General features: G+C 49.8%; 1 protein-coding gene across 1 annotated transcript in view; it reads right to left on the bottom strand.

Moving 5' to 3' along the window:
- LOC139394558 (protein diaphanous homolog 3-like) overlaps nt 1-25,000 on the bottom strand; it is a 174,513-nt gene that overhangs the window by 88,181 nt on the left and 61,332 nt on the right. Inside the window, exons 4-5 of the mRNA XM_071142653.1 lie at nt 8,605-8,679; nt 7,274-7,343 (exon numbers count right to left, since the gene is read on the bottom strand). Coding sequence (XP_070998754.1) covers nt 7,274-7,343; nt 8,605-8,679 — 145 coding nt within the window. The remainder of the gene's footprint in view (nt 1-7,273; nt 7,344-8,604; nt 8,680-25,000) is intronic.

Below are 25,000 nucleotides of genomic sequence, written 5' to 3'. Positions count from 1 at the left end.
AAGGAGAGAAGGGAGGGAAGGAGAGAAGGGATGAAGGGAAGGAGAGAAGGGATGAAGGGAAGGAGAGAAGGGATGAAGGGAAGGAGAGAAGGAAGGGAAGGAGAGAAGGAAGGGGAGGAGAGAAGGAAGGGGAGGAGAGAAGGGAGGGGAGGAGAGAAGGGAGGAATGAAGGGAAGGAGAGAAGGGATGAAGGGAAGGAGAGAAGGGATGAAGGGAAGGAGAGAAGGGAGGGAAGGAGAGAAGGGATGAAGGGGAGGAGAGAAGGGATGAAGGGAAGGAGAGAAGGGAGGGGAGGAGAGAAGGGAGGAATGAAGGGAAGGAGAGAAGGGAGGGAAGGAGAGAAGGGATGAAGGGAAGGAGAGAAGGGATGAAGGGAAGGAGAGAAGGGATGAAGGGGAGGAGAGAAGGGAGGGAAGGAGAGAAGGGATGAAGGGAAGGAGAGAAGGGATGAAGGGAAGGAGAGAAGGGAGGTGAGGAGAGAAGGGATGAAGGGAAGGAGAGAAGGGATGAAGGGAAGGAGAGAAGGGATGAAGGGAAGGAGAGAAGGGAGGGAAGGAGAGAAGGGAGGAAGGGAAGGAGAGAAGGGATGAAGGGAAGGAGAGAAGGGAGGGGAGGAGAGAAGGGATGAAGGGAAGGAGAGAAGGGAGGGAAGGAGAGAAGGGATGAAGGGAAGGAGAGAAGGGATGAAGGGAAGGAGAGAAGGGATGAAGGGAAGGAGAGAAGGGAGGGAAGGAGAGAAGGGAGGGAAGGAGAGAAGGGAGGGAAGGAGAGAAGGAATGAAGGGAAGGAGAGAAGGGATGAAGGGAAGGAGAGAAGGGAGGGAAGGAGAGAAGGTGTTCCTCCTCGTTTCATTTAGCGAGAAAGAGAATGTAGTGGAACACTGGTGATACTCGCGTCTGGCCAGTTGCTGACGCCAGCCCGGCCTGTTGATTCAAAATGGCTTTTTCCATAAGCACTGAAAAAATATATAAACGCAACCTGTAAAGAGTCAGTCCCATGTTTCACGAGCTGAAATAAAATATCCCAGAAATGTTCCTGTTAGTGAGCATTTCTCCTTAGCCAAGATAATCCATCCACCTGACAGGTGTGGCATATCAAGAAGCTGAGGGGGGGAAGGAGGAAGAGAGGGAGGGAAGGAAGGAGGAAGAGAGGAAGCAGGAAGAGAGGGAGGGAGGAAGAGAGGGAGGGAAGAAGAGAGGGAGGGAAGGAGGAGGGGAGAGATGGAAGGAGGAAGAGGGAGGGAAGGAGGAAGAGGGAGGGAAGGAGGAAGAGGGAGGGAAGGAGGAAGAGAGGGAGGGAGGAAGGAGGAAGAGAGGGAGGGAAGAAGAGAGGGAGGGAAGGAAGAGGGGAGAGATGGAAGGAGGAGGGGAGGGAAGGAGGAAGAGGGAGGGAGGGAGGAAGAGGGAGGGAGGAATGGAGGAAGAGGGAGGGAAGGAGGAAGAGAGGGAGGGAAGAAGAGAGGGAGGGAAGGAGGAGGGGAGAGATGGAAGGAGGAGGGCAGGGAAGGAGCAAGAGAGCGAAGGAGGAGGAGGGAGGGAAGGAGGAAGAGAGGGAAGGAGGAAGAGGGAGGGATGGAGGAAGAGGGAGAGAGGGAGGAGGAGAAGGAGGAAGAGAGGGAAGGAGGAAGAGAGAGGGAGGGAGGAAGAGAGGGAGGGGGAAAGGCACTACTGACAGCTGGTTTGGAACACCTGTCTGGCAGCCTCCGCAGGCGCTGTGGGCGAGACGTATCCCAAGATGCAGCAGGAGGCGAGGGCAAGGTCTGTGAGTCAGTGCCGGTGGGTAAAAGAGGCGCTCTGCACCTGTTGTGGAAACAGGATTACACAAGACCTTACAACGAGAGGAGAGGAGGAGTGGTGTGCCAGACGAGCTCCACTGGGCTTCAGCTCCACACAACGACACCTCCTCTCCGAGAGGATGAGGTCGGGCTGCATCCCAAAACGGCATTTATGATCATTTAAAGTCAAGACATTCAGGCTACACACGTTTCCAATAAAACAAATCAGATCCAGTTTCATCTGTCACACGCGCTAAAAGACAACGGGTCTGATCCAGTTTCATCTGTCACACGCGCTAAAAGACAACGGGTCTGATCCAGTTTCATCTGTCACACGCGCTAAAAGACAACGGGTCTGATCCAGTTTCATCTGTCACACGCGCTAAAAGACAACGGGTCTGGTCCAGTTTCATCTGTCACACGCGCTAAAAGACAACGGGTCTGGTCCAGTTTCATCTGTCACACGCGCTAAAAGACAACGGGTCTGATCCAGTTTCATCTGTCACACGCGCTAAAAGACAACGGGTCTGATCCAGTTTCATCTGTCACACGCGCTAAAAGACAACGGGTCTGATCCAGTTTCATCTGTCACACGCGCTAAAAGACAACGGGTCTGATCCAGTTTCATCTGTCACACGCGCTAAAAGACAACGGGTCTGGTCCAGTTTCATCTGTCACACGCGCTAAAAGACAACGGGTCTGATCCAGTTTCATCTGTCACACGCGCTAAAAGACAACGGGTCTGGTCCAGTTTCATCTGTCACACGCGCTAAAAGACAACGGGTCTGGTCCAGTTTCATCTGTCACACGCGCTAAAAGACAACGGGTCTGATCCAGTTTCATCTGTCACACGCGCTAAAAGACAACGGGTCTGATCCAGTTTCATCTGTCACACGCGCTAAAAGACAACGGGTCTGATCCAGTTTCATCTGTCACACGCGCTAAAAGACAACGGGTCTGATCCAGTTTCATCTGTCACACGCGCTAAAAGACAACGGGTCTGGTCCAGTTTCATCTGTCACACGCGCTAAAAGACAACGGGTCTGGACTTTACCGCGAGATACTTTCTGACGAGCATCTTTCCAACGATAGAGTTAAAAAATATATAAAATACAATTACAATAGTAAAACAAGAGGAATAAAATACGCAGGTTGACTCTCGTCCAGGTCGACGTCGTGACTCTCGTCCAGGTCGACGTTGTGACTCTCGTCCAGGTCGACGTCTTGGTCGTCGTGACTCTCGTCCAGGTCGACGCCTTGGTCGTCGTGACTCTCGTCCAGGTCGACGCCTTGGTCGTCGTGACTCTCGTCCAGGTCGACGTCTTGGTCGTCGTGACTCTCGTCCAGGTCGACGTCTTGGTCGTCGTGACTCTCGTCCAGGTCGACGTCTTGGTCGTCGTGACTCTCGTCCAGGTCGACGTCGTGACTCTCGTCCAGGTCGACGTCTTGGTCGTCGTGACTCTCGTCCAGGTCGACGTCGTGACTCTCGTCCAGGTCGACGTCTTGGTCGTCGTGACTCTCGTCCAGGTCGACGCCTTGGTCGTCGTGACTCTCGTCCAGGTCGACGTCGTGACTCTCGTCCAGGTCGACGTTGTGACTCTCGTCCAGGTCGACGTCTTGGTCGTCGTGACTCTCGTCCAGGTCGTCGTCGTGACTCTCGTCCAGGTCGACGTTGTGACTCTCGTCCAGGTCGACGTCTTGGTCGTCGTGACTCTCGTCCAGGTCGACGCCGTGACTCTCGTCCAGGTCGACGTCGTGACTCTCGTCCAGGTCGACGTTGTGACTCTCGTCCAGGTCGACGTCTTGGTCGTCGTGACTCTCGTCCAGGTCGACGCCGTGACTCTCGTCCAGGTCGACGTCGTGACTCTCGTCCAGGTCGACGTCGTGACTCTCGTCCAGGTCGACGTTGTGACTCTCGTCCAGGTCGACGTCTTGGTCGTCGTGACTCTCGTCCAGGTCGACGTCTTGGTCGTCGTGACTCTCGTCCAGGTCGACGTCGTGACTCTCGTCCAGGTCGACGTCTTGGTCGTCGTGACTCTCGTCCAGGTCGACGCCTTGGTCGTCGTGACTCTCGTCCAGGTCGACGTCGTGACTCTCGTCCAGGTCGACGTTGTGACTCTCGTCCAGGTCGACGTCTTGGTCGTCGTGACTCTCGTCCAGGTCGACGTCGTGACTCTCGTCCAGGTCGACGTTGTGACTCTCGTCCAGGTCGACGTCTTGGTCGTCGTGACTCTCGTCCAGGTCGACGCCGTGACTCTCGTCCAGGTCGACGTCGTGACTCTCGTCCAGGTCGACGTTGTGACTCTCGTCCAGGTCGACGTCTTGGTCGTCGTGACTCTCGTCCAGGTCGACGCCGTGACTCTCGTCCAGGTCGACGTCGTGACTCTCGTCCAGGTCGACGTCGTGACTCTCGTCCAGGTCGACGTTGTGACTCTCGTCCAGGTCGACGTCTTGGTCGTCGTGACTCTCGTCCAGGTCGACGTCGTGACTCTCGTCCAGGTCGACGTTGTGACTCTCGTCCAGGTCGACGTCTTGGTCGTCGTGACTCTCGTCCAGGTCGACGTCGTGACTCTCGTCCAGGTCGACGTCGTGACTCTCGTCCAGGTCGACGTCGTGACTCTCGTCCAGGTCGACGTCGTGACTCTCGTCCAGGTCGACGTCGTGACTCTCGTCCAGGTCGACGTCGTGACTCTCGTCCAGGTCGACGTCGTGACTCTCGTCCAGGTTGACGTCGTGACTCTCGTCCAGGTTGACGTCTTGGTCGTCGTGACTCTCGTCCAGGTTGACGTCTTGGTCGTCGTGACTCTCGTCCAGGTTGACGTCTTGGTCGTCGTGACTCTCGTCCAGGTTGACGTCTTGGTCGTCGTGACTCTCGTCCAGGTTGACGTCTTGGTCGTCGTGACTCTCGTCCAGGTTGACGTCTTGGTCGTCGTGACTCTCGTCCAGGTTGACGTCTTGGTCGTCGTGACTCTCGTCCAGGTTGACGTCTTGGTCGTCATGACTCTCGTCCAGGTTGACCTTTTTTCGTGAAGCATGGTGGTGGCAGCATCATGCTGTGTGGGACTGGGAGACTAGTCAGGATGAAGGAAACCTGGCAACATCCCTACGGTGAAGCATGGTGGTGGCAGCATCATGCTGTGTGGGACTGGGAGACTAGTCAGGATGAAGGAAACCTGGCAACATCCCTACGGTGAAGCATGGTGGTGGCAGCATCATGCTGTGTGGGACTGGGAGACTAGTCAGGATGAAGGAAACCTGGCAACATCCCTACGGTGAAGCATGGTGGTGGCAGCATCATGCTGTGGGGAACTGGGAGACTAGTCATGATGGAGGTAAAGATGAACGGAGCAAAGAACAGAGAGATCCTTGATGAAAACCTGCTCCATTGCCCTCAGGACCTCAGACTGGGGTGAAGGTTCACCTTCCAACAGGACAACGACCCTAAGCACACAGCCAAGACAACACAGGAGTGGCATCGGGACAAGTCTCTGAATGTAAAGGGTCTGAATACTTATGCAAATGTGATATTTTGTATTAAATTCTTAATAAATTAGCAAAACAACTCTAAAAACCTATTTTTACATTCATTATGAGGAATTGTGTGTAGATTGATGAGGGGGAAAAAATCTATTTAATCCATTTTAGAATGAGGCTGTAACGTAACAAAATGTGGGAAAAAATCAAGGGGGTCTGAATACTTTCTGAACCCACTGTGAATCTACTTGAAAATCTGTGGCCAAACCTAGCGATGAACAACCGCCCATTTGACAGAGCTGGAAGAACGTTGCATTCACCAGGTGTGAAAACATCTCCAAGACTTGACCCAGAAAGAGGCAAATGGCTGCCGAATGTGTTTCCACAACGTATCGACTCAGGGGTGTGAACACTTACGTAAAAACACTTCCTGTATTTCATGTTCAATAAATGTGCGAACATTTACCTAGAAATGTTCACTTTGTTACTATGGTGTATTGTGTATAGATGGGTGAGATATTTTATTTAAGCCATTTTGAATGTAGGTTTTAACAACAAAACGTGAAATAGGTAAAAGAGTCTGAATACTCCCAGAAGGGACAGGAAGTACCAGAACCAACTCAGCAGTGGGACACGTTCCTCCTCTCCCAGAAGGGACAGGAAGTACCAGAACCAATTCAGCAGTGGGACACATTTCTCCTCTCCCAGAAGGGACAGGAAGTACCAGAACCAATTCAGCAGTGGGACACATTTCTCCTCTCCCAGAAGGGACAGGAAGTACCAGAACCAATTCAGCAGTGGGACACATTCCTCCTCTCCCAGAAGGGACAGGAAGTACCAGAACCAATTCAGCAGTGGGACACATTTCCCCTCTCCCAGAAGGGACAGGAAGTACCAGAACCAATTCAGCAGTTGGACACATTTCTCCTCTCCCAGAAGGGACAGGAAGTACCAGAACCAATTCAGCAGTGGGACACATTTCTCCTCTCCCAGAAGGGACAGGAAGTACCAGAACCAATTCAGCAGTGGGACACATTTCCCCTCTCCCAGAAGGGACAGGAAGTACCAGAACCAATTCAGCAGTTGGACACATTTCTCCTCTCCCAGAAGGGACAGGAAGTACCAGAACCAATTCAGCAGTGGGACACATTTCTCCTCTCCCAGAAGAGACAGGAAGTAGCAGAACCAATTCAGCAGTGGGACACATTTCTCCTCTCCCAGAAGAGACAGGAAGTACCAGAACCAACTCAGCAGTGGGACACATTTCTCCTCTCCCAGAAGAGACAGGAAGTACCAGAACCAATTCAGCAGTGGGACACATTTCTCCTCTCCCAGAAAGGACAGGAAGTACCAGAACCAACTCAGCAGTGGGACACATTCCTCCTCTCCCAGAAGGGACAGGAAGTACCAGAACCAATTCAGCAGTGGGACACATTCCTCCTCTCCCAGAAGGGACAGGAAGTACCAGAACCAATTCAGCAGTGGGACACATTTCTCCTCTCCCAGAAGGGACAGGAAGTACCAGAACCAATTCAGCAGTGGGACACATTCCTCCTCTCCCAGAAAGGACAGGAAGCACCAGAACCAATTCAGCAGTGGGACACATTTCTCCTCTCCCAGAAGGGACAGGAAGTACCAGAACCAATTCAGCAGTGGGACACATTTCTTCTCTCCCAGAAGGGACAGGAAGTACCAGAACCAATTCAGCAGTGGGACACATTTCTCCTCTCCCAGAAGGGACAGGAAGTACCAGAACCAATTCAGCAGTGGGACACATTCCCACACATTCATCCTCTCCCCGACATTACATTGTTGTTCATGAATGATTATATACATTACCTCGTTGTCCATGAAGGATTAGCTACATTACCTTGTTGTTCATGAAGGATTAGCTACATTACCTTGTTGTCCATGAAGGATTAGCTACATTACCTTGTTGTCCATGAAGGATTAGCTACATTACCTTGTTTTTCATGAAGGATTAGCTACATTACCTTGTTGTTCATGAAGGATTAGCTACATTACCTTGTTGTTCATGAAGGCTTTGAGGCACTGGATGACTTTATGCTGGCTCTTCTTGTCAGGTTTATCCTGGCTACAGAGACAACAGACAGAGAGAGTAGCTTCTTGTCAGGTTTATCCTGGCTACAGAGACAACAGACAGAGAGAGTCAGCACTTGCTTTGGCAATGTTAACACGTTTCCCATGCCAATAAAGCCCCTTGAATTGAATTGAGAGTAGAGAGAGAGACAGAGGTAAGCAAGAGGTAGAGGTAGAGAGAGGTAGAGAGGTAGAGAGAGGTAGAGAGAGGTAGAGGGAGGTAGAGGGAGGTAGAGGGAGGTAGAGGGAGGTAGAGGGAGGTAGAGAGAGGTAGAGGGAGGTAGAGGGAGGTAGAGGTAGAGGGAGGTAGAGGGAGGTAGAGGGAGGTAGAGGGAGGTAGAGAGAGGTAGAGGGAGGTAGAGGGAGGTAGAGGGAGGTAGAGGGAGGTAGAGGTAGAGGGAGGTAGAGGTAGAGAGAGGGAGGTAGAGAGGGTAGAAGGAGGTAGAGGGAGGGAGGTAGATGGAGGTAGAAGGAGGTAGAGGTAGAGGGAGGTAGAAGGAGGTAGAGAGAGGGAGGTAGAAGGAGGTAGAGAGAGGGAGGTAGAAGGAGGGAGAGGGAGGTAGAGGGAGGTAGAGGGAGGTAGAGGGAGGTAGAGGGAGGGAGGTAGAAGGAGGTAGAGGTAGAGGGAGGGAGAGGGAGGGAGAGGGAGGTAGAGGGAGGTAGAAGGAGGTAGAGAGAGGGAGGTAGAAGGAGGGAGAGGGAGGTAGAGGGAGGGAGAAGGAGGTAGAGGGAGGTAGTGGTAGAGGGAGGGAGAAGGAGGTAGAGGGAGAGGGAGGTAGAGGGAGGGAGGAGGAGGTAGAGGGAGGTAGAGAGAGAGAGGTAGAGGGAGGTAGAGAGAGGGCGCAGGAGAGAGGTAGAGGAAGGGAGAGAAATGGAGTAGAGATGAGATGAACATTTATATTGAACATGTGATGTTTCTACATTGAGTAAATGCAGTCAGTGTGTTTGCGCGTTCATCCGCCCGTGTGTGTGTGTGTGTGTGTGCGTTCATCCGCCCGTGTGTGTGTGTGTGTGTGCGTTCATCCGCCCGTGTGTGTGTGTGTATGTGTGCGTTCATCCGCCCGTGTGTGTGTGTGTGTGTGCGTTCATCCGCCCGTGTGTGTGTGTGTGTTCATCTGTGTGTCTGTGTGTGTGTGTGTGTGTGTGTGTGTGTGTGTGTGTGTCTGTGTGTTTATCCGCCCGTGTGTGTGTGTGTGTGTGTGTGTGTGTGTGTGTGTGTGTGTGTGTGTGTGAGCATACGGTGTGTGTGTCCTTACTGTTTCTTGTGAAGCAGCTTCTCCAGAATGTCTAGCAGCAGTCCCAGACCCTCGTGGCCAAAGCTCTGCACCCAGCTGGGGGGAGAAGGAAAAACAGCTCATAAATAAATATACCTATTTTTATCCAAAGTGGTCGTTTTAAAACTCATCTATTGGTCACTGAATGGACGAGACCAGAGGCTACTGTACCACCAACTGAATTCTGCTCTGCCCAGAGTACCCCTGATGTTCCCCCTCATGTGGATTTTACCAGGAACCCTACGGTCTCATGAGTCTTCAAGTACCCCCTGAGGATAGACCAAGTACCCCCAGGGATCCTAGTACCCCCTGAGGATAGGCCAGGTACCTCCAGGGATCCTAGTACCCCCTATAGATAGACCAAGTACCCCGAGGGATCCTAGTACCCGTGTAGATAGACCAAGTACCCCCAGGGATCCTAGTACCCGTGTAGATAGACCAAGTACCCCCAGGGATCCTAGTACCTGTGTAGATAGACCAAGTACCCCCAGGGATCCTGGTACCCCCTGAGGATAGACCAAGTACCCCCGAGTACCCCCTGCTTGGGAACAACTGGACTAGATGATAACTGTATCTGGTCTCAACGAGTGCACTACACAGAACAGAAAGGTTCCATTTGGGACACAAGCCCTACCTACCTATCCAGACTAGACTAGAGAGCTGGATCCATACTAGACTAGAGAGCTGGATCCATACTAGACTAGAGAGCTGGATCCATACTAGACTAGAGAGCTGGATCCATACTAGACTAGAGAGCTGGATCCATACTAGACTAGAGAGCTGGATCCATACTAGACTAGAGAGCTGGATCCTTACTAGACTAGAGAGCTGGATCCATACTAGACTAGAGAGCTGGATCCATACTAGACTAGAGAGCTGGATCCATACTAGACTAGAGAGCTGGATGCATACTAGACTAGAGAGCTGAATCCATACTAGACTAGAGAGCTGGATCCATACTAGACTAGAGAGCTGGATCCATACTAGACTAGAGAGCTGGATCCATACTAGACTAGAGAGCTGGATCCATACTAGACTAGAGAGCTGGATCCATACTAGACTAGAGAGCTGGATCCATACTAGACTAGAGAGCTGGGACGCCATGCTAAAAAACGCGATGAAAGCCAAACGTCCCTGGAGTGGCTGGCCTGTGTGTGTTTTTTATAACCTATTAAAAACCGTCAGCACATTCAGACAGGCGGAAGGAGAACTCCTCCCGACGGAACCGATAGTCGAAACACTGAATGGACTAAAACAGGGCTGATCGGAAGTCCATTTTAAAATCACATCTCCTTCAAAAGAAAAACAAGAAAAACCTCTCTCTCCTTTTAGCCCCTCAATCCCCCTGTGGGGCGACACGTCTAATAATAATAATGCTATTCCCTCGTCTAAAATCGAGGAGAAAATAGACGAATTCCCAAAGCTGTTATTTCTCTTAAGTTGTTTATTACACATAGCTTAGGCTGTTTGAGCGGGAATATCATGTGTGATTCAGAGGGTTTCAGAGCTGAGGGGAGGACAGACAGGAAGTACAGACAGACATAATCCTGCCTGCTAGGAGGCTGATCCATACTTCTTTCATGTCACTTTCAACTTCTCACAGAGGATTTACCCCGGCGCTTCAAACCTTCAACAACAAACGTGACGGCAGTGTGAGCTCTGTCCCTTTCAGACGTGATGGCACAGTGTGAGCTCTGTCCCTTTCAGACGTGATGGCACAGTGTGAGCGCTGTCCCTTTCAGACGTGATGGCACAGTGTGAGCGCTGTCCCTTTCAGACGTGATGGCACAGTGTGAGCTATGTCCCTTTCAGACGTGATGGCACAGTGTGAGCTCTGTCCCTTTCAGACGTGATGGCAGTGTGAGCTCTGTCCCTTTCAGACGTTATGGCACAGTGTGAGCTCTGTCCCTTTCAGACGTGATGGCAGTGTGAGCTCTGTCCCTTTCAGACGTGATGGCACAGTGTGAGCTCTGTCCCTTTCAGACGTGATGGCAGTGTGAGCTCTGTCCCTATCAGACGTGATGCCACAGTGTGAGCTCTGTCCCTTTCAGCCCCGGAGGTCTTTAAGTCTGATTCTGACAACCTGATATATGGAGAGCAGCGGCAATTATGTCCACAGAAATAGAAATGGGAAATAGAGGAGAGGAGAGGAGAGGAGAGGAGAGGGGAGGGGAGGGGAGGGGAGGGGAGGGGAGGGGAGGGGAGGGGAGAGGAGAGGAGAGGAGAGGAGAGGAGAGGAGAGGAGAGGAGAGGAGAGGAGAGGAGAGGAGAGGAGAGGAGAGGAGAGGAGAGGAGAGGAGAGGAGAGGAGAGGAGAGGAGAGGAGAGGAGAGGAGAGGAGAGGAGAGGAAAGGAGATTAGAGGAGAGGAGAGGAGAGGGGAGAGGAGAGGGGAGGGGAGAGGAGAGGAGCGGACAGAACAGAGCAGAATGTGAATCTACATTTAATGACGCACATGAAGGAAAATACGCTAATTACAATATTGATGTTTCATTAAAGAAACAGAGGACTTCTGACATAACAGGAGGCGTTGAATTGTTTTATTTCCTCGGGCCCTGAATCAGGTCAAGGAGAAGGGCCTGGTGCAGTGATTAATGACAATGTGGATGGTGTGTCAATACACCTTAAAGCTCAACTAAATATCATCCCAGGACAAACTGGTTGACAGATCGATATTCCGGCACCACGTGAACCTCTTCAAGTCAGAAAGACCATCATGCTTTTAGGGAAAGAGGATCATTCTGTACATGTATTAAAACTGAGAGTTTAACCAATTCCTGTCCCCTTGATGATGGAGTCCGGGCTCCTACCCAAATAACATTGATGACGACACAATCTAAAATATAATTTCCATCTCCAGAAATTATCCAAATAACATTTAGGTAAAACATGATGTTAAATCGATTTCCATATTAGACCACTCTTGTAGCCAATGGGCACTAAGAGCTGTCGCCCAGCTGATGAAACCCCTATATAATATACATAGACTGAAGCATGGAGTTTGTCCATCTATATTTACACCACTGGCACATCCTGATTGTTGTCAATATTAATTAGTATTATTTTATTATAAATATATTTATTAACATTCAGCACAGACCCCAGACCTGTCTCATTCAACACAGACCCCAGACCTGTCTCATTCACCACAGACCCCAGACCTGTCTCATTCAGCACAGACCCCAGACCTGTCTCATTCAACACAGACCCCAGACCTGTCTCATTCAACACAGACCCCAGACCTGTCTCATTCAACACAGACCCCAGACCTGTCTCATTCACCACAGACCCCAGACCTGTCTCATTCACCACAGACCCCAGACCTGTCTCATTCAGCACAGACTGGTTAGCATACCACCAAGAGACAGAGAGAGAGAGAGAGAGAGAGAGAGAGAGAGAGAGAGAGACAGAGAGAGAGAGAGAGAGAGACAGAGAGAGAGAGAGAGAGAGAGAGACAGAGAGAGAGAGAGACAGAGAGAGAGAGAGAGAGAGAGAGAGAGAGAGAGAGAGAGAGAGACAGAGAGAGAGAGAGACAGAGAGAGAGAGAGACAGAGAGAGAGAGAGACAGAGAGAGAGACAGAGAGAGACAGAGAGAGAGAGAGACAGAGAGAGAGAGAGAGAGAGACAGAGAGAGAGAGAGACAGAGAGAGAGACAGAGAGAGAGAGAGACAGAGAGAGAGAGAGAGAGAGAGAGAGAGAGAGAGAGAGAGAGAGAGAGAGAGAGGAGCTGGGTAACAGGGATCATCCCTCACTGAGGAACAGAGCTCTCCCCCCTTCCATCCATGTCAGCAGGACTGAGACAAAAGCCGGTCCTCCACTTCAGCTCTGCGGGCGGTGAACCAATCAGAGAAAGGCTGTGTCCTGTTCCACGACAATTAGTCAAAAACAAGTCTCAGGAAGACTCATCAAAACAAAGACAGATCCCTCTTCAGTGGAGCTGTAACTATGGTGATCTATCCATCCTTCTCCTCATGAACACAGGTGTGTGTGTGTGTGTGTGTGTGTGTGTGTGTGTGAATGGAGTAACAGCTGAGTTCATTTGAATTGCTCCAACACCCACACAATGACAAAGACAAAAGGAGAAAACCACGAGACGGAACACTGTGTTCACTAAAGCTTAGGAGTCTGCGTCCCAGAAGGCACTCTATCCCCTATATAGAGCACTACCACCACCACACAGCCCTATGGGGCCCTACTCAAACCTAGTGCCCTAAAATAGGGAGTAGGGTGCCATTTGACATAGAGACAAGTCTCTCATCTCCTCGTGTTCAGAGAGAGGGAGGGTTGTAGTCTGCGGCGCTGAGTGGAGTGGACATTGAAGTTGAGTAGCGATGCGATGTAGGAAGAGGTTTGAACTCTGTGTGTCCGTCTGCCCTGCTGTCACGGCCCCTTTCCCTTCAGCGGTGTCATTAGCCCGAGTAGCGGTGTCTAGTGCAAGCCCGAAACGAGCCACTTCACTGACGACCTCTCCTCCTCCTCCCTCTCGCTTGACCCTCCACCACGTCTGAAGAGCCGCGGAGAGAGACGTTCCAGATGGTACCTTTTGATAGTGTACTACTGTTGACCCTGGGCCATTTGGGCACTATTAAAAAAGGGTTAGGGTTATTAAAAAAGGCAACAGGATGTCATTTGCGATGCAGGAGAGACACAAACACTTTCCCACTGCTGGCGGAGTGACATCACAAAGGATTAGACAGCGGTTACCAGGGGGACGTGTCATCACAGAGAGACAGTGGTTACCAGGGGGACGTGTCATCACAGAGAGACAGTGGTTACCAGGGGGACGTGTCATCACAGAGAGACAGTGGTTACCAGGGGGACGTGTCATCACAGAGAGACAGTGGTTACCAGGGGGACGTGTCATCACAGAGAGACAGTGGTTACCAGGGGGACGTGTCATCACAGAGAGACAGTGGTTACCAGGGGGACGTGTCATCATAGAGAGACAGCGGTAACCAGGGGAACGTGTCATCACAGAGAGACAGTGGTTACCAGGGGGACGTGTCATCACAGAGAGACAGTGGTTACCAGGGGGACGTGTCATCACAGAGGAGAGACAGTGGTTACCAGGGGGACGTGTCATCACAAAGCGCCACATGTCATCATTACGGGCCACTAACCCAGACATGATCAGTCTCAGCAGTAAGCAGCAAGACCAGGTTAATTTATGCACGCTGACCTTAAGCGAGGCGGCGATAGGAAGGAGACAGGAAGGACTCCAACCGTCAACAAGATGAATTTAATGTATTTCAGAGAGATTTGTGGACCGCAACGCCCCTATTAAATATTAACAAGTTTACAGTCATTTATTCTCTCTCACCGCAGGAATAATGTTCTCGTCCCTATTGGTGCCCTATTAACTATCTAGTGCACTAATATCATCAAAAGTTGTGCACTACATAGGGAATAGGGAGCCATTTTGGGATACACCATATTAGGTTTAAAATCGGGCCAGAACACGGACGGTAGGAGTGAAGGATGGACCATCACAGTAGTATTGTAGGAGTGAAGGGTGGACCATCACAGTAGTAATGTAGGAGTGAAGGGCGGACCGTCACAGTAGTAATGTAGGAGTGAAGGATGGACCATCACAGTAGTAATGTAGGAGTGAAGGGCGGACCGTCACAGTAGTAATGTAGGAGTGAAGGGTGGACCGTCACAGTAGTAATGTAGGAGTGAAGGGTGGACCATCACAGTAGTAATGTAGGAGTGAAGGGTGGACCGTCACAGTAGTAATGTAGGAGTGAAGGGTGGACCATCACAGTAGTAATGTAGGAGTGAAGGGTGGACCATCACAGTAGTAATGTAGGAGTGAAGGGTGGACCATCACAGTAGTAATGTAGGATGAAGGGTGGACCGTCACAGTAGTAATGTAGGAGTGAAGGGTGGGCCATCACAGTAGTAATGTAGGAGTGAAGGGTGGACCATCACAGTAGTAATGTAGGAGTGAAGGGTGGACCATCACAGTAGTAATGTAGGAGTGAAGGGTGGACCGTCACAGTAGTAATGTAGGATGAAGGGTGGACCGTCACAGTAGTAATGTAGGAGTGAAGGGTGGGCCATCACAGTAGTAATGTAGGAGTGAAGGGTGGACCATCACAGTAGTAATGTAGGAGTGAAGGGTGGACCGTCACAGTAGTAATGTAGGAGTGAAGGGTGGACCGTCACACAGTAGTAATGTAGGAGTGAAGGGTGGACCATCACAGTAGTAATGTAGGAGTGAAGGGTGGACCATCACAGTAGTAATGTAGGAGTGAAGGGTGGACCATCACAGTAGTAATGTAGGGTTGAAGGGTGGACCATCACAGTAGTAATGTAGGAGTGAAGGGCGGACCGTCACAGTAGTAATGTAGGAGTGAAGGGTGGACCGTCACAGTAGTAATGTAGGAGTGAAGGGTGGACCATCACAGTAGTAATGTAGGAGTGAAGGGTGGACCGTCACAGTAGTAATGTAGGAGTGAAGGGTGGACCATCACAGTAGTAATGTAGGAGTGAAGGGTGGACCATCACAGTAGTAATGTAGGAGTGAAGGGTGGACCATCACAGTAGTAATGTAGGATGAAGGGTGGACCGTCACAGTAGTAATGTAGGAGTGAAGGGTGGGCCATCACAGTAGTAATGTAGGAGTGAAGGGTGGACCATCACAGTAGTAATGTAGGAGTGAAGGGTGGACCATCACAGTAGTAATGTAGGAGTGAAGGGTGGACCGTCACAGTAGTAATGTAGGAGTGAAGGGTGGACCGTCACACAGTAGTAATGTAGGAGTGAAGGGTGGACCATCACAGTAGTAATGTAGGAGTGAAGGGTGGACCATCACAGTAGTAATGTAGGAGTGAAGGGTGGACCATCACAGTAGTAATGTAGGGTTGAAGGGTGGACCATCACAGTAGTAATGTAGGAGTGAAGGATGGACCATCACAGTAGTAATGTAGGAGTGAAGGGTGGACCGTCACAGTAGTAATGTAGGAGTGAAGGGTGGACCGTCACAGTAGTAATGTAGGAGTGAAGGGTGGACCGTCACACAGTAGTAATGTAGGAGTGAAGGGTGGACCATCACAGTAGTAATGTAGGAGTGAAGGGTGGACCATCACAGTAGTAATGTAGGAGTGAAGGATGGACCATCACAGTAGTAATGTAGGAGTGAAGGATGGACCGTCACAGTAGTAATGTAGGAGTGAAGGGTGGACCATCACAGTAGTAATGTAGGAGTGAAGGGAGGACCATCACAGTAGTAATGTAGGAGTGAAGGGTGGACCGTCACAGTAGTAATGTAGGAGTGAAGGGTGGACCGTCACAGTAGTAATGTAGGAGTGAAGGGTGGACCATCACAGTAGTAATGTAGGAGTGAAGGGCGGACCGTCACAGTAGTAATGTAGGAGTGAAGGGTGGACCATCACAGTAGTAATGTAGGAGTGAAGGGTGGACCATCACAGTAGTAATGTAGGAGTGAAGGGTGGACCATCACAGTAGTAATGTAGGAGTGAAGGGTGGACCATCACAGTAGTAATGAAGGAGTGAAGGGTGGACCGTCACACAGTAGTAATGTAGGAGTGAAGGGTGGACCATCACAGTAGTAATGTAGGAGTGAAGGATGGACCATCACAGTAGTAATGTAGGAGTGAAGGGTGGACCATCACAGTAGTAATGTAGGAGTGAAGGGTGGACCATGACAGTAGTAATGTAGGAGTGAAGGATGGACCATCACAGTAGTAATGTAGGAGTGAAGGGTGGACCATCACAGTAGTAATGTAAGAGTGAAGGATGGACCATCACAGTAGTAATGTAGGAGTGAAGGATGGACCATCACAGTAGTAATGTAGGAGTGAAGGATGGACCATCACAGTAGTAATGTAGGAGTGAAGGATGGACCATCACAGTAGTAATGTAGGAGTGAAGGGTGGACCATCACAGTAGTATTGTAGGAGTGAAGGGTGGACCATCACAGTAGTAATGTAGGAGTGAAGGATGGACCATCACAGTAGTAATGTAGGAGTGAAGGGTGGACCATCACAGTAGTAATGTAGGAGTGAAGGGTGGACCGTCACAGTAGTAATGTAGGAGTGAAGGGTGGACCATCACAGTAGTATTGTAGGAGTGAAGGATGGACCATCACAGTAGTAATGTAGGAGTGAAGGGTGGACCATCACAGTAGTATTGTAGGAGTGAAGGGTGGACCATCACAGTAGTAATGTAGGAGTGAAGGATGGACCATCACAGTAGATATGTAGGAGTGAAGGGTGGACCATCACAGTAGTAATGTAGGAGTGAAGGGTGGACCGTCACACAGTAGTAATGTAGGAGTGAAGGATGGACCATCACAGTAGTAATGAAGGAGTGAAGGGTAGCTGCCCTGGACTCCTCCACCAGACACAGAGGAAAACACACTTCATCATCTCATTCCCCTGAAACAACAAAACACACAGGAATCATAGACGAATAATGAGCCCCCTTATCTGGCTAACTTCATGGCTGAGGAAGCTCGACTCGCCTCTAGAGGATCCTCCCCAAGGCTCTGGGTGTGTGTGTGGGGTGTGGTGTGTCTGGGGTGTGTGTGTGTGGTGTGTCTGGGGTGTGTGTGTGGGGGGGGTGTGTCTGTGTGTGATCGTACTACAGCCATGTGGGACTTCTCTACCAGAAATAGAAGTCATCTGACTGTGTTTTTCACTGTTCCCACCTCGTTCCCCCCCTCGGGTATTATTATGAAGGGGACTTCTTATTGGAGAGGGACAGTCTCTAGTCTCCGTCCGTCCGTCCGTCCGTCCGTCCGTCTGACTCCCTGTCTGTCACATCACAGGTAAATGGTAACACTGTGATCTTTAATCAGGAGATAGTCAGCCCCACACACACAGGTTGATGTGTTGCTCTATCAAAGCCTTATGATTTTGAACTATAATTTGTCGATCGCCCCGCAAGAACTGATTTTCAAGACGTGTCAAGTCTGCAATCATGCTGCTGTGGGATTGTGTTTAGCGGGGCCATCAGTATTCCATTCAGCCAATCACTGGAGAGGAACGGGAGGGGGAGGGGGAGGAGGGGAAGGTATGGAACGGGAGGGGGCTGGGGGGGGAGGAAGGAATGGAACGGGAGTAGGAGGAGCGAACCCCTCGTCCCTCTCCTCCCCTCGTCCCACTCCTCCCTCCTCTCCTCCCTCCCCTCGTCCCTCCACCTCGTACCTCTCCTCCTCCCTCCCCTCGTCCCTCCCCTCGTCCCTCTCCTCCCTCCCCTCCTCCCTCCCCTCGTCCCTCCCCTCGTCCCTCCCCTCGTCCCTCCCCTCGTCCCTCTCCTCTCCTCTCATGTTCTGTGCCCTTGTTTTTCCTGTAAATGAAGGCATTAATCTGAAAACTGGGTTTTTTTCTCCATAGAAACATCTTGGGCAGGCCATTGACTATAATGGTTCAGTCAGATTATATAAGACATGTCAACAAAGAATATCTCGGAGGACTAACCATCCCCTAAATAACAGCTAGACAGTCAGGGAGAATCTAAAATATAAACATGATGTGTTCAGCAGTATTTCTGTTATGGAATGGGGGGGGGGGGGGTCTCCATTGACTATAGTGGTTCAGTCAGAATGGGGGGGTCTCCATTGACTATAATGGTTCAGTCAGAATGGGGGGGTCTCCATTGACTATAATGGTTCAGTCAGAATGGGGGGGTCTCCATTGACTATAATGGTTCAGTCAGAATGGGGGGGTCTCCATTGACTATAATGGTTCAGTCAGAATGGGGGGGGGGGGTCTCCATTGACTATAATGGTTCAGTCAGAATGGGGGGGTCTCCATTGACTATAATGGTTCAGTCAGAATGGGGGGGTCTCCATTGACTATAATGGTTCAGTCAGAATGGGGGGGGGGTCTCCATTGACTATAATGGTTCAGTCAGAATGGGGGGGTCTCCATTGACTATAATGGTTCAGTCAGAATGGGGGGGTCTCCATTGACTATAATGGTTCAGTCAGAATGGGGGGGTCTCCATTGACTATAATGGTTCAGTCAGAATGGGGGGGTCTCCATTGACTATAATGGTTCAGTCAGAATGGGGGGGTCTCCATTGACTATAATGGTTCAGTCAGAATGGGGGGGTCTCCATTGACTATAATGGTTCAGTCAGAATGGGGGGGTCTCCATTGACTATAATGGTTCAGTCAGAATGGGGGGGTCTCAATTGACTATAATGGTTCAGTCAGAATGGGGGGGTCTCCATTGACTATAATGGTTCAGTCAGAATGGGGGGGGTCTCCATTGACTATAATGGTTCAGTCAGAATGGGGGGGTCTCCATTGACTATAATGGTTCAGTCAGAATGGGGGGGTCTCCATTGACTATAATGGTTCAGTCAGAATGGGGGGGTCTCAATTGACTATAATGGTTCAGTCAGAATGGGGGGGGTCTCCATTGACTATAATGGTTCAGTCAGAATGGGGGGGGTCTCCATTGACTATAATGGTTCAGTCAGAATGGGGGGGTCTCAATTGACTATAATGGTTCAGTCAGAATGGGGAGGTCTCCATTGACCCCCCCCCCCCCCCCCAATGCACCACCACTCCCTAATGCACCACTCTCTGAACAGCTTCTATCCCCAAGTCATCAGACTGCTGAACAGCTTCTATCCCCAAACCATCAGACTGCTGAACATCTTCTATCCCCAAACCATCAGACTGCTGAACAGCCTCTACCACCAAGCCATCAGACTGCTGAACAGCCTCTACCACCAAGCCATCAGACTGCTGAACAGCCTCTACCACCAAGCCATCAGACTGCTGAACAGCCTCTACCACCAAGCCATCAGACTGCTGAACAGCCTCTACCACCAAGCCATCAGACTGCTGAACAGCTTCTAACCCCAAGCCATCAGACTGCTGAACAGATCCTACACACCAAGCCATCAGACTCCTGAACAGCTTCTACCCCCAAGCCATCAGACTGGCGAACAGCTTCTAACCCCAAGCCATCAGACTGCTGAACAGATCCTACACACCAAGCCATCAGACTCCTGAACAGCTTCTACCACCAAGCCATCAGACTGCTGAACAGCTTCTACCTCCAAGCCATCAGACTGCTGAACAGCTTCTACCAACAACCCATCAGACTGCTGAACAGCTTCTACCCCCAACCCATCAGACTGCTGAACAGCTTCTACCACCAACCCATCAGACTGCTGAACAGCTTCTACCCCCAAGCCATCAGACTGCTGAACAGCCTCTACCACCAAGCCATCAGACTGCTGAACAGCTTCTAACCCCAAGCCATCAGACTGCTGAACAGATCCTACACACCAAGCCATCAGACTCCTGAACAGCTTCTACCCCCAAGCCATCAGACTGGCGAACAGCTTCTAACCCCAAGCCATCAGACTGCTGAACAGATCCTACACACCAAGCCATCAGACTCCTGAACAGCTTCTACCACCAAGCCATCAGACTGCTGAACAGCTTCTACCTCCAAGCCATCAGACTGCTGAACAGCTTCTACCAACAACCCATCAGACTGCTGAACAGCTTCTACCCCCAACCCATCAGACTGCTGAACAGCTTCTACCACCAACCCATCAGACTGCTGAACAGCTTCTACCCCCAAGCCATCAGACTGCTGAACAGCTTCTACCACCAAGCCCTCAGACTGCTGAACAGCTACTACCCCCCAAGCCACCAGACTGCTGAACAGCTTCTATCCCCAAGCCATCAGACTGCTCAACAGATCATCAAATGGCTACCCAGACTACGGTATTGAACCTATATTTACCCCCAACCCATCAGACTGCTGAACAGCTTCTATCCCCAAACCATCAGACTGCTGAACAGCTTCTATCCCCAAGCCATCAGACTGCTGAACAGCTTCTACCCCCAACCCATCAGACTGCTGAACAGCTTCTATCCCCAAACCATCAGACTGCTGAACAGCTTCTATCCCCAAGCCATCAGACTGCTGAACAGCTTCTACCACCAACCCATCAGACTGCTGAACAGCTTCTACCCCCAAGCCATCAGACTGCTGAACAGCTACTACCCCCCAACCCATCAGACTCCTGAACAGCTTCTATCCCCAAGCCATCCGACTGCTGAACAGCTCCTACCCACCAAGCCATCAGACTGGTGAACAGCTACTACCCCCCAAGCCATCAGACTGCTGAACAGCTTCTATCCCCAAGCCATCAGACTGCTGAACAGATCCTACACACCAAGCCATCAGACTGCTCAACAGATCATCAAATGGCTACCCAGACTACGGTATAGAACCTATATTTACACCGACTCTACCCACACACTAACACACACACAAACCCACTACATACACTCGAAAGCCACACACACTCTGAGCACTCTTCACATAAGCTGCTGCTACTCTGTTAATTATCTATCCTGATTGACTAGTCACTTTGCCCAGCTTATATCTCAAGGCCATCAGACTGTTAAACAGCCACCACTAACATTGAGTGGCTGCTGCCAACACACTGACACATCTCCAGCCACTTCAATAATTAATAATTGGATGAAATAAATATATCACTAGCCACTTCATTAAACAATGCCACTTAATATAATGTTTACATACCCTACATTACTCATCTCATATGTATATACTGTCCTCTATACCATCTACTGCATCTTGCCTATGCCGTTCGGCCATCGCTCATTCATATATCTTTATGTACATATTCTTATTCTTTCCTTTAAAAAAAAGGTAGTTGTGAAATGAGTTGTAGAAGTTAGTTGTGAATTTATTAGATATTACTGCATTAGTCGGAACTAGAAGCACAAGCATTTCACTACACTCACATTAACATCTGCTAACCGTGTGTATGTGACCAATAACATCTGCTAACCGTGTGTATGTGACCAATAACATCTGCTAACCGTGTGTATGTGACCAATAACATCTACTAACCATGTGTATGTGACCAATAACATCTGCTAACCATGTGTATGTGACCAATAACATCTGCTAACCATGTGTATGTAACCAATAACATCTGCTAACCATGTGTATGTGATCAATAACATCTGCTAACCGTGTGTATCTGACCAATAACATCTGCTAAACATTTGTATGTGACCAATAACATCTGCTAACCATGTGTATGTGATCAATAACATCTGCTAACCGTGTGTATCTGACCAATAACATCTGCTAAACATGTGTATGTGACCAATAACATCTGCTAAACATGTGTATGTGACCAATAACATCTGCTAACCATGTGTATGTGACCAATAACATCTGCTAACCATGTGTATGTGATCAATAACATCTGCTAACCATGTGTATGTGACCAATAGCATCTGCTAACCATGTATATGTGATCAATAACATCTGCTAACCATGTGATCAATAACATCTGCTAACCATGTGTATGTGACCAATAACATCTGCTAACCGGGTGTATGTGATCAATAACATCTGCTAACCATGTGAACAATAACATCTGCTAACCATGTGACCAATAACGTCTGCTAACCATGTGATCAATAACATCTGCTAACCACGTGTATGTGATCAATAACATATGCTAACCGTCTGAATGGGATCAATAACATATGCTAACCGTCTGTATGGGATCAATAACATCTGCTAACCATGTGTATGGGATCAATAACATCTGCTAACCATGTGTATGGGATCAATAACATCTGCTAACCATGTGTATGGGATCAATAACATCTGCTAACCGTCTGTATGTGACCAATAACACGTGATCAGGCATTAGGTAGACAACACTTAATACCCAGGGGTGATCAGGCCTTAGCTAGACAACACTTAATACCCAGGGGTGATCAGGCCTTAGCTAGACAACACTTAATACCCAGGGGTGATCAGGTCTTAGCTAAACAACACTTAATACCCAGGGGTGATCAGGCCTTAGCTAGACAACACTTAATACCCAGGGGTGATCAGGTCATAGCTAAACAACACTTAATACCCAGGGGTGATCAGGCCTTAGCTAAACACCACTTAATACCCAGGGGTGATCAGGCCTTAGCTAGACAACACTTAATACCCAGGGCCGATCAGGCCTTAGCTAGACAACACTTAATACCCAGGGGCCGATCAGGCCTTAGCTAGACAACACTTAATACCCAGGGGTCGATCAGGCCTTAGCTAAACAACACTTAATACCCAGGGGTCGATCAGGCCTTAGCTAAACAACACTTAATACCCAGGGGCCGATCAGGCCTTAGCTAGATAACAGCATGATACTAACACTTGCAGTAGTAACAAAGGCAACATGTAGGAAAGACAGTTGGCTGACTTAAATTAGAAAAGCTAATTGAGACGCGATGACAGACACTGTTATGGGTTTTTCGCTCACAGAGGAAATGTATCTGGTGCCCAAATATTTCCCAGGAACTACAGTCTGGTTCCTGTAACATCTACAAACACATCTATAAAAACAACAACTCTGTTCGTTATCAGGCACCAGAGGCCTGTTTTTGTCTCAATCCAGAAATCCCACGGTTAGCCAGCCAGCCAGCCAGCCAGCCAGCCTGCCAGCCAGCCAGTCAGCCATCTTCTCCTGTCTATGTACAAAACGTCATTTATTTTCTGCATAGGTCCTACCCACTATTAAATATGAACCAATCAAGTTGCAGACACAACAGTGTCCAGAGATGGATCCACAGGGAATAGGTCCTACTTTAGACCAGGACCCACAGGGTATAGGTCATACTTTAGACCAGGACCGACAGGGAATAGGTCCTACTTTACTGGGCACCAGGACCCATGGGGAATAGGTCCTACTTTAGACCAGGACCCACAGGGAATAGGTCCTACTTTACTGGGCACCAGGACCCATGGGGAATAGGTCCTACTTTAGACCAGGACCCACAGGGAATAGGTCCTACTTTAGACCAGGACCCACAGGGAATAGGTCCTACTTTAGACCAGGACCCACAGGGAATAGGTCATACTTTAGACCAGGACCCACGGGGAATAGGTCCTACTTTACTGGGCACCAGGACCGACAGGGAATAGGTCCTACTTTACTGGGCACCAGGACCCACAGGGAATAGGTCATACTTTAGACCAGGACCGACAGGGAATAGGTCATACTTTAGACCAGGACCCACAGGGAATAGGTCATACTTTAGACCAGGACCCACAAAAATAGGTCCTACTTTAGACCAGGACCCACAGGGAATAGGTCATACTTTAGACCAGGACCCACAGGGTATAGGTCATACTTTAGACCAGGACCCACAGGGAATAGGTCCTACTTTAGACCAGGACCCACAGGGAATAGGTCCTACTTTAGACCAGGACCCACAGGGAATAGGTCATACTTTAGACCAGGACCGACAGGGAATAGGTCCTACTTTACTGGGTACCAGGACCGACAGGGAATAGGTCCTACTTTAGACAAGGACCGACAGGGAATAGGTCCTACTTTAGACCAGGACCCACAGGGAATATGTCCTACTTTAGACCAGGACCCACAGGGAATAGGTCCTACTTTAGACCAGGACCCACAGGGAATAGGTCCTACTTTAGACCAGGACCCACAGGGAATAGGTCCTACTTTAGACCAGGACCCACAGGGAATAGGTCCTACTTTAGACCAGGACCCACGGGGAATAGGTCATACTTTAGACCAGGACCCACGGGGAATAGGTCCTACTTTACTGGGCACCAGGACCGACAGGGAATAGGTCCTACTTTACTGGGCACCAGGACCCACAGGGAATAGGTCATACTTTAGACCAGGACCGACAGGGAATAGGTCATACTTTAGACCAGGACCCACAGGGAATAGGTCCTACTTTAGACCAGGACCCACAAAAATAGGTCCTACTTTAGACCAGGACCCACAGGGAATAGGTCATACTTTAGACCAGGACCCACAGGGTATAGGTCATACTTTAGACCAGGACCCACAGGGAAATGGTCATACTTTAGACCAGGACCGACAGGGAATAGGTTCTACTTTAGACCAGGACCCACAGGGAATAGGTCCTACTTTAGACCAGGACCCACAGGGAATAGGTCATACTTTAGACCAGGACCCACAGGGAATAGGTCATACTTTAGACCAGGACCCACAGGGAATAGGTCCTACTTTAGACCAGGACCCACAGGGAATAGGTCCTACTTTAGACCAGGACCCACAGGGTATAGGTCCTACTTTAGACCAGGACCCACAGGGAATAGGTCCTACTTTAGACCAGGACCCACAGGGAATAGGTCATACTTTAGACCAGGACCCACAGGGAATAGGTCATACTTTAGACCAGGACCCACGGGGAATAGGTCCTACTTTAGACCAGGACCCACAGGGAATAGGTCCTACTTTAGACCAGGACCCACAGGGAATAGGTCATACTTTAGACCAGGACCCACGGGGAATAGGTCCTACTTTAGACCAGGACCGACAGGGAATAGGTCCTAC

The sequence above is a fragment of the Oncorhynchus clarkii genome, unplaced genomic scaffold (assembly GCF_045791955.1).
Source record: "Oncorhynchus clarkii lewisi isolate Uvic-CL-2024 unplaced genomic scaffold, UVic_Ocla_1.0 unplaced_contig_471_pilon_pilon, whole genome shotgun sequence".
NCBI lineage: Eukaryota > Metazoa > Chordata > Actinopteri > Salmoniformes > Salmonidae > Oncorhynchus > Oncorhynchus clarkii.
Note: the sequence above shows the minus strand (reverse complement) of the source record. Positions and strands in the feature narration are given on the sequence as shown.